At 44.0% G+C, this 13894-nt stretch overlaps 1 protein-coding gene and 1 long non-coding RNA gene across 2 annotated transcripts in view; one reads left to right on the top strand and one right to left on the bottom strand.

The window, feature by feature from the left end:
- Nucleotides 1-12415, top strand: part of LOC113624188 (ALK tyrosine kinase receptor-like) — a 58755-nt gene extending 46340 nt beyond the window's left edge. Inside the window, exons 16-19 of the mRNA XM_027113921.1 lie at nucleotides 1650-1751; nucleotides 8937-9071; nucleotides 9755-9845; nucleotides 11732-12415. Of these exons, the coding sequence (XP_026969722.1) occupies nucleotides 1650-1751; nucleotides 8937-9071; nucleotides 9755-9845; nucleotides 11732-12415 (1012 nt within the window). The remainder of the gene's footprint in view (nucleotides 1-1649; nucleotides 1752-8936; nucleotides 9072-9754; nucleotides 9846-11731) is intronic.
- Nucleotides 2533-8770, bottom strand: LOC113623884 (uncharacterized). Its single transcript, XR_003434107.1, has 2 exons — nucleotides 6806-8770; nucleotides 2533-2733 (listed from the first exon to the last, which is right to left on the bottom strand). It is a non-coding gene; the product is annotated as an uncharacterized LOC113623884 (long non-coding RNA).
- Nucleotides 12416-13894: the final 1479 nt, after the last annotated feature.

Genomic DNA, 13894 nt, shown 5'->3' on the forward strand with positions numbered 1-13894 from the left:
TTTTTTTTTTTTTTTTTTTTTTTTTTTTTTTTTTTTTGGTCTGTGCCGCACTGCATGGGGGATCTTAGTTCCCCAGCCAGGGATTGAACCCGTGCCCCCTGCCCTGCAGTGGAAGCGCAGAGTCCTAACCACTGAACTGCCAGGGAATTCCCGTTTCTTCTTTGTCTAATTATTTACAACAGTGACTCACTCCATTAGCTGAGCAAGGGACTCCCTTGCATGGTCACTAATTACACCTTCCCTAATCCGGAGGTAGAGTGAGGAGGGATGGTCATGTAGACCTTTCAGTCTTTGGAGAATAAGGGAGACCCTGAAGGCCTCCCACGGAACTGGTAAACAATCTCCGTGGGGTAAGAATGCCGATGGCATCCTGTTACCACAGGACAGCAGTACCTAGGAAATTAGGAGTTAGCAATGTTTTCAGCTACAGTCATCTACCACTGGTATCCACCATATACCTTGCTAATGCTCCACGTCACCCTCTTCTATCACCCAGAGTCTCAGCGTTCCTTCCCCTCCTGTCTCAGAGCACCCCGGGAGAGCCTGTGCTCTAAGACACAAATGTTGCAGTGAGACTTAGTGAGTCACATGATCTGGCCCTTCCTCTCCATCCTCAGCACCGACAGTTCCCCAGCTCTAGGCTTCACTGCCCAACTTCCCTACAGCTCCGGCTTCCCACAGGCACCGCACGACGCCACATGTCAGGAATGGTCTTCCTCGAGAGCTGCTTTGCCATTCCAGCTCCAACAGCGCCCCCAAAAAACTTCTCCTATACTCTACCCCCCCTTTGGGTAGAACAAATGCATTCTTCATTGGTCACCGAGCTTCGTACATACCTACATCATCACGTGTTGTTCTTACTGCAGTTGATTCTGTCTGTTTCTTCCACTAAACCATACCTTGGAAGAGAGAGTCTATGACTTATTTGTGTCCTCAGCACGTGGCAGAACACCTGACACATACTAAGTACTCAGTTCATGTTTATTGGAGTAATTAATCTAGGCAGCTGGTGGGAAGCCGCCTCCCATAACACACCAGGCATGGGAGCACAGTGGTATGAATTCAGTTATTAGTTTTTATCAGTCAGTTGCATTAATGACATCAGTGACAAAAACTAGTGAGTCACCTCGTGCCATGGAAGGCAGGTGCTCTCCTGGGGGCTCTGCTATGGCATGCAGCTTCCCGCCCGCTGCCTAGAGGGTTCCATGTCGAGCACCTGCATTGAATTAGATGCTGTGTGAGTGCCGAGGAGGATCCAGAGTAGGACACCAGCCCTGCCCTCATTTCTCCCATTTGGGATCTCGCGTTACCGTGGATCATCGAGAACAGTACTTATAAGGTTGGAGTAATGTTATGCATTGTGAGCTGTAATAAACAAAACCCATCAGGGAACTCTAACTACCTGCCAGTGGGTATTTTTAGTCATTGCGTAGCTCTTTCCTTTCACACCTGCAGTGGGCTGTTCTGTCTCCTGTGAGGTGACACTAAGGTTGTTAACTAGGTGATCTGTGTCCCCTGCTCCCCTCCTGAACCACAAGCGCCCCTTGTTAATTTCATCCGTCAACCGGTAGATGTTGTTGCCACTCTCTCAAGGTACCTGGCTCAGAGCCATTTCCAGAACCAAGTCCGCTTTTCTCTTCTCCCTGCAGAGCGAGCTACTACCGAAAGGGAGGCTGTGCGATGCTGCCGGTCAAATGGATGCCCCCGGAGGCCTTCATGGAAGGAATATTTACTTCTAAAACAGACACGTGGTGAGTCTTTCTGCCGCCCTCCTCCAGGTCCCACCGTGGGCCTTAAGGGAGAGCTCGAGAGCCAAATGATCCCACACTCTCGTGGGGAAGGGTAAGAAGAATCAACATACCTCTCCTACGGGAGCTCTCAGAGGTTGGCGTACATCGAGCATCGGAACCACCGGAAAGGCTTTGGTAAAACACAGGTAAACACTGGACCCCACCCTGAGAGCTTAGGATTCAGAAGGTCTGAGGTGGCTGACAAGTTGCATTTCTAGCAAGTTCCCAGGCAATGCTGATGCTGCAGGCTGGGGGACCACACACTGAGAGCCACACGTAATAGCGAAGTTAGATTTATTCCAGGAATGCAACATTGAGTTAAGACTAGAAAAATTGATCAATGAAATTCTCCACATTGACAGAATCATGGAGAAAAGGAAATAATTATGAGCACAAAAGTGCTGCAGGTGATGGTGGTGGTGAGACCCCTTCTACAGCTAAAAATCAGTTTGGAAAACACTGTCTGCACATTAGATGTCCAGAACTTCTTCATCCCGCATAACTGAGACCTTGTGCTCCTTGACCAACATCTTCCCCTCCCCCTCCCCTCAGCCCCTGGCAACCACCATTCTACTCTCCGCGTCCATGGTTCCGCTTCTGAGTGTTTGTCTTTCTGTGTCTGACTTATTTCATTTAGCATACTGTCCTCCAGGCTCATCCATGTTGTTGCAAATGGCAAACTTCCTCCTTGTTTATGGCTGAGTAATATTCTATGGTTTACATACATGCCACATTTTCTTTATCCATTTATCCATCAATCAATATTTAGGTTGTTTCCATATCTTGGCTATTGTGAATAATGCTTCAACGGACGTGGGAGTGCAGATACCTCTTCAAGATACTGATTTTATTTCTTTTGGATGTATACCCAGAAGTGGGATTTCTAGATCTTTAGTTCTATTTTTAATTTCTTGAGGAATCTCCATACTGTTTTACATAATTCCTGTAAGAGCAACACATAATATTTTAAATGGTAAATTGAACCTGTGCTCCCTCCCAAAATACACACACACACACACACACAAACACACACACACACACACACACACACACACACACACACACACAAGGGAGTCTTTTTAGTTGCATAAAAATCCACAAGGTCAAAGACAACAACAATGGCAAAATTTGGGAAACTGGAGCGTTTACAGACAAGTGGTCTCTTACTTAGAAAATTAGAAAGTTGCTATCTAGGGCCATCCAGAAGCAGCCTGGTTCACTCTGCCTGATCAGGAGCCCCAGAAAGGCCCAGGAATGGAAGGTGCCGGCACCTCTGAAAGTAGAGGTGCAGCAGAGAGGAAAATGAGTTACAGATCTGTTTAAAAAGTAACTAGATCATTCCCTCACCCCATCCCTCCTCTACCATCACACAGGGCTGGGGTTCCCTCTCTGAAGAGGTTGAACTAAAGTCTTTCCGGCCTTAGGGACATCAGACATCAGCAATTCTCTACTATAAGCATGCATATATATATATATATATATTTTTTAAGTCTACCTACTTAAAGGTGTAATGCCCCCTCCATCCCCTCAGTGCCAAGAACACGGCAGCTAGGCAGAAGGAGATGAGGAGATTCTTGAAGGAGGGACTGACCAATGAAGTGAAAAACTTCAGACACCACAAGTGCTAGTGGGCTGAATAATGGCCATCCAAAGGTATCAGGCCCTCATCCCAGAAACCTGCCGTTGTTCCCTTATAAGAAAAAAGGAGTCTGCAGATGTGATTAAGTTGAGGATCTTGAAGTGAGACATCCTGGATTATCCAGTGGGCCCTAAATGCCATCACAAGTGGCATGAGAGGCAGAGGGAAGTTTCATACACACACAGAGGACAGAGGCAGAGGTTGAAGAGATGTGGCCACAAGCCAAGGAATTCCAGCATCCACCAGAAGCCGGAAGAGGCAAGGAACAGTTCTCCTCTAGAGCCTCTGGAGGGAGCGTGGCCCCGCAGTCACCTTGCTTTCAGCCCACGCGACTGGTTTCAGACATCCACCCTTTGGAACTGTGAGAGAATAAACTTGTGTTCTTTAAGCCACCAAGTTTGTGGTACTTTGTTACAGCAGCCAGGAAACTAATGCACCTCGTGAAACAAGCGAGCCAGTTTGCCCGCCAGTTGACAGGCCTCATCTACATAGAGCTTCCCATCACCTTTGTCATGTCCCAGTCTTAATACATGAACAGACAGCCAAGAATCAACAAGCGCTTGAGAAAAGATTCTGATCTGAAGGAAACAAACGTATAAAAAGGAACTTGGAGGAAGAAGAATGCAGAAAGCTTAGGAAAACTTTTAAAAACAATATCCTCGAAGGTTATATTATTGCAACCATAATCTAAAGACAAAAGATTATTTAAAACAATGTTTTTAGGGAAAAAAAATTCCTGGATATAAAAATATGATGAGAGAGCCCTCCAAGGAGATGGAGCATTAGTTCCCCGGAGCCCATGTGGGCAGCACACGGCAGCATCCTTTCAAAGAGCACAGGGAGGGAAAAGCAGGGAGAAGAAAGAAACTTGGCAAACGCTACCTCAGCCAGGCGATCAAGGTCAACGTGAACAGTGACAGATCATGTTGATAGCAAGTACCTTCATCTGATATGATGAAATGGCAACCTCTGTGGTCTTTCTCCCAAAACCCAATAACTCCAGTCTAATCCTAAGAAAAACAGACAAATCCTAATTTGACATTCTAGAAAATTCCTGACTTGTACTCCTCGAAACTGTCAAGGTCATCAAAAACGAGGAAAATCTGAGACGTTGCCAAAGTCAAGAGTAGCCTAAGGAAACATGACAACTAAATATAACGTGATGTTCTAATGGGGTCCTGGAACAGCAAAAGGAAATTCAGCAAAAATTAAGGAAATCTCAATAAACTATGGGCTTTAGTTAATAATAATGCCTTAATATTGGCTCGTTAATTGTAAGGAATGTATCACATTAATGTAAGATGCTAAAAATAGAGGGAACTGAGTGTGAGGTATGTGGGGACTTTCTGTATTATCTTCATAATTTCTTTACAATCTAAAACTGTTCTTAAGAAAATAAAGGTTTTGTTTTTTAAAAGATGATGATAGATGTGTGAAAGTAATGGAAAGATTGGAAGACAGAGTCGAATAAATCTTCTAGAAAATAAAACAACTATAGATAGATGGAATAGATAGGAAAGAAAAGAAAATTAAAGGGATTAGACCATTAGACCCAGTTAGCTGAGAACTAGGAGTCCCAGAAAGAATGAATAGAGGAAATGAAAGGAATAAAAATATCAAAGAAATAATCCAAGAAGATTTCCCAGAAGGACATATGTTTCCAGAGTGAAAGCATCTAGCAAGTGCCAAGCACTGAATAAAGAGAGTAACACAAGAGCACATCATCATGAAATTTCAGACCAGTGGTGATCAAGATGCTGCAAGCTTCCAAGGAGACAAATAAAATCATCGTAAAAAATGATCAGAAGGGACTTCCCTGGTGGTCCAGTGGGTAAGACGCCATGCTCCCAATGCAGGGGGCCCGGGTTTGATCCCTGGTCAGGGAACTAGATTCCACAGGCATGCCACAACTAAGAAGCCCCTATGCCGCAACTAAAAAGATCCCACATACAGCAACGGAGTCCATGTGCCACAACTGAGACCTGGCACAGCAAAAAAAAAAAAAAAAAAAAAAAAATCAGAGATGAAGGATAGGGAATCCAGGGCTTCCCTGGTGGCGCGCAGTGGTTGAGAGTCCCCCTGCTGATGCAGAGGACGCGGGTTCGTGTCCCGGTCCGGGAGGATCCCACATGCCGCGGAGCGGCTGGGCCTGTGAGCCATGGCCACTGAGCCTGCGCGTCCGGAGCCTGTGCTCCGCAACGGGAGAGGCCGCAACAGTGAGAGGCCCACGTAACACACACACACACACACACACACACAAAATCACTCTGGCTTCCATTGAAAATAGACTGGAGTGGGGCAGGTGAAGATGAGAAGCCAGTTAGGAGAACACTGCTCATTTCTAGATAAGAGATGAGAGGGGCTAGACCTGGTGGCAGCAGTGGAAGCCATTGGCCGTGGTCAGTTTCAAGCTCTGTCTTGAGAGTAGGCAACAAGACTGCGCTAAGTTGGATGTGGAGTGGGAGGTGTGGGGAAGAGTGAGATCAAGGACGATTCCTAGGTTTGCTGCTTGAGCAGACAGCTGGACAGTGGTACTGCTGAGCTGGAAAGACTGGAGGAGGAGATGGTTTGGGTGCAGAAAGAGCTCATTGGAACATGTCAAGTCTGAGTTGTCTATTAAAATAGGCCGGTGGAGATGGCAGTACATGAATTTGAAGCTCAGAGAACTGCAGCGAACTGTGGATGGAATCAGCTGGAGATTTAAATACGATACAGTAACTTTGGGGTTTCCATTTTTCCTAAAAGTGCGCACCACCCTCTACCATAATTGGGGCCAGTGGTGGTTCAGATGGAAGGGGCAGGCAAAGTGTGAACACAGAGACATAATTGGAGACAATCTTCCAACTTCAAGTTATGAATAAAGGAAAATAAAGTTTAGCTTTAAAAGGTGATAAACACAGCACAGTTGTGACTTTAAATTTTTCATCAGATTATATTCACTGATTCAAATTTTTAAAATAATTTCATCAGCAATCACTTAAGCTATTTCTATAATTTCAGGCAGAGCAAGTTCAATACCAGGAGAAACAGAGTGGGATTTTTTTCTTATATTTGTTTCTGTTTGATTTTGAATGCTTTGGTGCAAAGCTTTGGACCTTGTAGTTCCTATTTAGGACAGGTTCAGCTTATAGGTGATTAAAGAACCATTTGGCATACAAAATATAGATTTACCTTATCTGTAGGATTGCTAGATAAAATACAAAATGGCCAGTTAAAATGGAATTTCAGATGAACAGTGAATAATGTTTTGGTATAAGTATGTCCCATGCAGTGTTTGGGATACACTAATACTATAAAGTATTTCTTGTTTAACTGGAATTCAGATGTTACTGAGTGTCCTGTCTGGTTATCTGCTAAATCTGACAACACTACTTACCTGAAATTATCCACGTTCTATAATCAGCATGACTTCTTGCTCCCTTGAACTCTAAAGTAAGAAAATAAACACCTATTTTCAGTCTATATAGTGGTTCTCTCAAAGGATACTGCAATCTATCTCCCTAGCTGTCTATCTAGACAAGCAGAAAACATATCGCTGGAATTCTTTAAGCCCTGCTGCCAGTTTCATCCATGATTTCGCTTATTTTGTTTTGCCTTGGGGGCAGACCACCAAACAGAGAGGAATAATATATGCACCAGGCAATCTGTAGGTAGTAGAATTAAGAGATCTAATAATGTATTCCAGTCTGTCTTGAATTAGCTGTATAATAACCTCTGCTTCAGCCTTCTCACCTAAAATATATGGAAAATATCTTTGCCCAATTCTCCTCATAAGAACCTTTGAAATTTCACCTAAATTATGTCAATAAAAAATACTTTGTGTTCCTTAGGAGATGGAGGAACTATAGTTCTTTACAATTTTTGAGGTAATATTTATTAACATCAGAAAACTACAACCAGACACAAAAATTAAAATAGGCTCTTTTTTTGGTCAAAAAGCTAATTATGAAATTAAAGTTTTAGTCAAAATATCAAAGCAGATGATTTTGGAACATGATAAAAATCATTATAAAGTTCATTTAAAGCAAATAAATGAGAAATCAAATACATTTCTTTAAAAAGAGAGAAATAAGGGGAAAATGCCCTACCAGATATTAAAACATAAATACACAAAAAGTAAAAGAGAGTAGTATCAGTGCAAGAAGGAGGCAAATCGATGAAGTGAATAGATAGCCTGGAACAGACCTGTTTTACTCACAAGTCAATAGTTGAAGAGCAAATTATTTTAGGAATATGTATTGTTCAAAAAGTGGTTTTAGAAGAGCTAATAAAGTGACATCCTTACCTCACACTATACACCAAACTCAATTCCGACTGGATTTGGGAAGAGAGAAAAAAACAAATACAACTGGAAGAAAATAGCAAATATTCATCTAATTGCTGGTAAAGAGAGGACTTATAGAATCTATAAAACAGATGGAGGAAATCACAAAAAAAATTTTAAATAGATTTGACTACCTAAAAATAAAAATCTTTGGCATGCTAAAAAGGAGAATTAGAAAGCAACTAATAGAAGTTATTTGAATTGTGGATAAAAGGTTAACATCTTTGATATATCAAGTTTGTCTATAAATCAAAAAACTGATCGATACCAAAACAATATGTGGTTTAAAATGGACAATATGTGGTTAAATATGAACCATTCATAGGAGAAAAAAATGAATTAACACGCACACTCAACCGTGTTAATTATCAAGTCAATGAACATAATTTAAAATATTCTACCATTTTTTACCTTAAAAATCAGCAGAAGTTCTCAGTGTTGGTGGGAGTGCCTGATGCACAATGCTGGCTGATGATCAGAGTGACCCTTGGGAAGTCAAATGGACAATATGGGTAACGAAGGTTTCAGTGTTCATATTATTTTGACCTAGTAATTCCTTTAAAATTATCCTAGCTTTTACTAGATTATCCTAATTCTAAATTCAGGAAATTATCCTAAGGAAATTGTCCTTTTAAAAATGTATAAAGATGTTCAGCACAGTATTTTTAAATATTTTAAAAATGTAAAACAGTATGGAAATGATACAGCAAATTGTGGCACAGCTACTCAGTGGAACACTCTACAGCCGTGTCAGTCTATTGATAAAAATGTTGGTATTAGCATGCAGAATGTTTATGCTATAATGGAATTTGCAAAAAAAAATCACAGCAATTATATAAAAAAAATCTAAGCACAGAAACGTGAACAAAAAAAAATAACATGCTGGTTATGTTTTTATGGAGCTTCACATGTGACTACTTTCTCATTCTTTCCTTTTTCTCCATATGAAGAGTTCTTTATTGTGGAAAAAATGTGAAATTTAAAAAATTAAAATTTTACATTGTGTACGTCTGTGTGTGTCTATGTATGTGTGTCTGTGTATGTGTTTATGACCCTGTGTATATGATATGTATGTGCGTCTGTGTATTTATGTGTGTGTCCGAGTGTGTATGTGTACACGTGTGTGTGTCAGTGCCTGTGTCTGTGTGTGTACCCGTATCCACATCTCCCGTCCTGTGCGCAGGTCCTTCGGAGTGCTTCTGTGGGAAATCTTCTCTCTTGGATACATGCCGTACCCTAGCAAAAGCAACCAGGAGGTTCTGGAGTTTGTCACCAGTGGAGGACGGATGGACCCACCTAAGAACTGCCCCGGGCCTGTGTACGACTCTTTTAGGAATTTCTACAAGTTACTAAGCACAGTTTTCCTTTTCAAGGAATATCTGCAGCCACATATGCTTTTTTGTTTTAAAATAAGGAACCAGACGGCTGACCTCATTTAATATGCCCCAAGAGAGGACTATGTCTGTGGCTTCAATGGGTTAGTCTTCCAGCCCCGTGAAAGCAATAATGTCACACCTGAAAAGGTATCCGTCGTCTGGATGGAGGCTGTGGCCTCACCAGGCTCACACGCCTCAGGCACCTCCTAGGAATCTGTGTCCCAGACTCCGCCCCTGCCGCCCTGCACCATGGGTCTTGAGTCTCCTTTAAGTGTTTCTATTCCCTGCGTTTTCTGCTGTCCTGTCTGGCATCCCTCGTTCCCACAAACAAGGCAGATGGGAAATAGAATATTCTGTCCCAGAGCTGACTTTAATTCAGGAATGGAACGAGAGGAGACATGTGTAACGTAAACACCAGGATGTCCATGTTCACGAGCCCTATGTTATATACACCTTCACACTCTGCCCATCAGCAGAGGGCAACATGTGCCAACACGGGACAAGATGAGTCCCCACCCTCGAAGACAGTACCATTCCAGTCCCATTTAGAAAAGTGCTGGGGGAAAAAACGTATTTTTCATCCTGTTTCTCTTGATTCTAATTAATGTGCTTGTTCTTATTTTAGATACCGGATAATGACCCAGTGCTGGCAACATCAGCCTGAAGACAGGCCCAACTTTGCCATAATTTTGGAGAGGATTGAATACTGCACCCAGGTATAAACATTTCCGCCCCCCTTGGCCAGCATTTATATGGAAAAGTCTTGCAGATGGCAAATACCAGAATGGGAAATAACAGTTACACCAGCCAGGAAACATGAGTTATGATCATGAGGACGAATGTTAATTATCTATAAAGTAAAATGAGTAGTAGCTCAGTTTGCCTGTTTTGTAGACAAATACTAGTCGCTGCCACTTAAGAGGAGCTGAGGCTTGGAGAGGTTTTGTCCAAGCCACACAGCTTCCCCGCCATCCCGCTGGTCCCTACGCAAATCCCGCTCCCATTTCCGTCAGTAAGGACTAAGTTTTTCCTCTTTTGATAGAAATGGGATACCATTTCTGCAGACGACTATGCCTCCTACCTCCTCAAGAGAGGAGGCCATCAAGTGAGAACCCCCGCCCCCTCCGTTTCCCTCGTCTCTGCACCTGCGCCGTCCTCAGTGGAGCCGTGTCCTCCTCTCCTTCAGGGCGGTCCCTCCTTCTGCACCACTCGCACCACTTTCAGGCCAACACTTACCTCCTCTCCGCTGTATGTGCTTTCTTTCCCTCTCTTGCCTCTCATTCCGTCAGGATATCTAGTTCTGGAGAACATTTTAGAAGTCAGACAATAAGCCACTACCTCTCTAAACTCCCTCTCATCTTAGCTGTGACAATAGACATACCCATTTTCACACTGTAGTCATTTCCTGTCCTCATGATTCCATATTTTCGGGTCCTTTGGGCTCGGAAGGCATTTATCTACACAGACTTCAAGTCATTCGGGGTTCTTTCAGAGAACTTTACATTCAGTGGCTTTTAGGTTATTATGTTGTAATATTAATGGAATACATCCACTTAAGTATATATACTTTGGAGTAATTTTCTTCTCCAAAGTACATAAGATCCCTCTTAAAAGCAAGGAACTCTGAACAAGCATATTTTGAATGACTCACTATAGAGATTAATGATTAATAGGGAAGGAATTAAGACTAAAGCAGAGAGAATTAGAAGGTAGTTGTTTTTCATTCTTAAACTCTTTACTGATGAATACTGGACCTATATGTTTTTCTGTTAAACCGAAGTAATGGTTTTTCCAATTTGCATAAAATATTACAGAATCAAGTTTCTGCAACTTTAAGCTTTCTACCACAGATTTTCCTCAAATCTCTGGCAACTGCCTTCTGCTTTTCTGTATTAGGCTGTTGCTGTAAAAATGATCTAGCACAGAGCTGATTTTGTAAACGGTTTTCCTCGTAGCACTTCAGTATTTCCTGGGTTTCATCAGATACAAACTAGTTAGAGAACCACTGCATTGTGATATTGGCCCGTGTAATGATACGATGACTACACCCAGAAATGTTATAATCAAGTGTAGCCCATCCAAACATGATGGAAATGGAAAGACGAGAACTAGAGGTTAACCTGTTAAGCCCACATAGTGTGTCTCTCCTCTCCTACCCTCCCCTTGCCCCCAACACACACACAAACACACACACACTTGAAGTCAAACACATAGACTTTTTAGTTGAAAGGAATCATTTTTAAAAGTAATTTACAATCTTTTAAATCCATTAATCTGTAAGATTTGCCCAAAGGTGGTCTCTGCGAAGTCTTTCCTGACCCCTCTCCCCTGCCCTGGCAGTGGGCCACTTCCCGGCACCCTCTCCCAGCACCCTGCAGGCACTTCCGTAATGGTACTTATCCACCAGGCTCTCCAAAGATGAGGATGATTTCCCGTTTCTTATTCCCCCGTGCTTATAAATTAGCAGATTCCCAATGAACACTGAATAGTCTCTTCATCTGTAAAATAAGTTCGGATGACATCCGCGCTAAGGGAGCTTCCAGATCCAACATGTTCGGCCTGTGGTTCAAAGTTTCCGTCCGTCCATTTCTCCCACCTGTAGGACCCAGATGTGATCAACACTGCTTTGCCCATAGAATACGGGCCCCTCGTGGAAGAGGAAGAGAAGGTGCCCATGAGGCCCAAGGACCCTGAGGGAATCCCTCCTCTGCTGGTCTCCGCTCCCCAGGCCAAGCGGGAGGAGGGCCGCGAGCCAGCCGCCCGCACGGCTCTGCCTTCCACCTCCTCGGGCAAAGCCGGCAAGAAGCCCGTGGCCGCAGAGGCCTCTGCCCGAGGCGCCAGGGCGCTGGCCGTGAAGGGGGGACACGTTAACATGGCATTCTCTCAGTCCAACCCGCCCTCGGAGCTGCACCAAGTCCAGGGGTCCAGAAACAAGCCCACCAGCCTATGGAACCCAACTTACGGCTCCTGGTTTACAGAGAAACCCACCAAAAAGAGCAATCCTCCGGCGAAGAAGGAGCAGCGCGAGAGGGGGAACCCGGGCGGCGAGGGCGGCCGTGCCATCCCGCCTCCCGCGGCCGCCGGCCACCGTCCAGGCACCTCTCTGCTCCTCGAGCCGTCCTCGCTGACCACCAGCCTGAGGGACGTGCCCCTGTTCAGGCTGCGCCACTTCCCGTGCGGCACCGTCCACTACGGCTACCAGCAGCAGGGCTTCCCCCCGGAGGCCGCCGCCCCGGGCCCGGGCCGCTATGAGGACCCCGCGGCCAAGAGCCAGCCTGTGCCCTGAGCCCGAGCCGCAGCCCGAGGGCGGCGTGCGCCAGGTAACGGGCCCTCCGCAAGCCCCAGAGCAAACGTCACTTTTCATTCTGTGCCAACTTGTTTTGAAGGGGCACATCACAAGCTGTATTTTCAAACTGCTTCAAGAAGTTTTGAGCACGGGTTCATCCTGTTCTTTCGAGAGGAGAAAATCTCATAAAGACGAATGATAAACACGAGTCCCGAACGGGGCTGCGCAGGGTTTTGACGCACGGCTGGTGTCCACCTCTCCCTGTTTCTTTCCGATCCTGTGCGCTCCGCCTCCACGCACGCAGAACTAGCGCTCATGTGTTTCCTAGTTGGAGTCATAGATGTTCCCTTACCTTGTTGATGTGGGCATGGACCACTTGAGGACAGAGGGAACAGAAATAAGGGAGTTCTCTGCAGTGAGTCAGCGTGGGGTAAGACATTCTTTACTGGGAAAAGAAAAATCATGGACAACTCGCTGAAACGTCACTGTGGATGACGTTTGGATGTTTTCAGTTGTGGTGATTCATCGACGATCGTAAAAATGTGGTAAATAGTTATGGTAGTAGAGAGAAAATGTGTATACACTCATCTAAGTGAAATGCAAATACTCAAAGTGCTTTGAGATGACAAAACACGGGTACAGATCGAGAGATTCCAACATCCAATTAATATACCTCATGCCTTAAGAGAACCCTCCTACTAAAAGTGAACAACTGAGTGTGAGGTTTCCTACTGGGTTGAAAACTCAAGATTTAAATTATTAATTACTTATTTTAAGACTTTCCACTAAAATAAACTCCGATGATTTAAAAAGAAAAAATTTAAGCAGCAGTGATACATGGAAGCAGAGAAACATATCCACTCATGGGCATTAGTGTCAAACCTTCCAACAGTTTCGATCATGAAGCTTCCCAAGTTGAAGTTTCTACTACTAGTGGTGGATCATTGGAGTAGCAGGCCCTCCGACGGTCCTAAGAAGAGGTACGAATGCAGTATCTATCCTTCCTTCTCGGGCTTCACCCGAGTTTTCGCTCCCTTAATCATGTGATCCTAGCATACACGGAAACACAAATTTGCTGAAATACACAGAGCATAATCTGTATACCTGTCAACTACAGGGTAAAAGAGAATTTTTTCTCTGGGTGGCAATGAGTAAAGGAACTAAGGAACACTTGGAGTGCTGAGGTTGGCAGTGACATTAGGATGGGAGTTCTGAACTTGGTTTTCGCGGATGAAATTTATCTCCATGCAAAGGAGTTGGGAATCTGTTAAGCCTTACACATGTACATATGCAGTGATGCTTTATCTCATTCTTTCTTTCTGCTCCCCTTCGTTCTCTTGCCCAGTTTCTTTTCTGGTGGTGGCTGTGCCAAAACATCACTTTGGGAGGAAAGCATCTTTTATCGCTTGTTAGGCACTAAGCATTCCCAAGCGAAAGGACAGTGTTTATCTACCTTTTCTCCTACCTTCTTAATTTCAC

This window comes from Aethalodelphis obliquidens, unplaced genomic scaffold (assembly GCF_003676395.1).
Source record: "Aethalodelphis obliquidens isolate GAN/ISIS:26980383/991018 unplaced genomic scaffold, ASM367639v1 scaffold12, whole genome shotgun sequence".
Taxonomy (NCBI): Eukaryota; Metazoa; Chordata; class Mammalia; order Artiodactyla; family Delphinidae; genus Aethalodelphis; species Aethalodelphis obliquidens.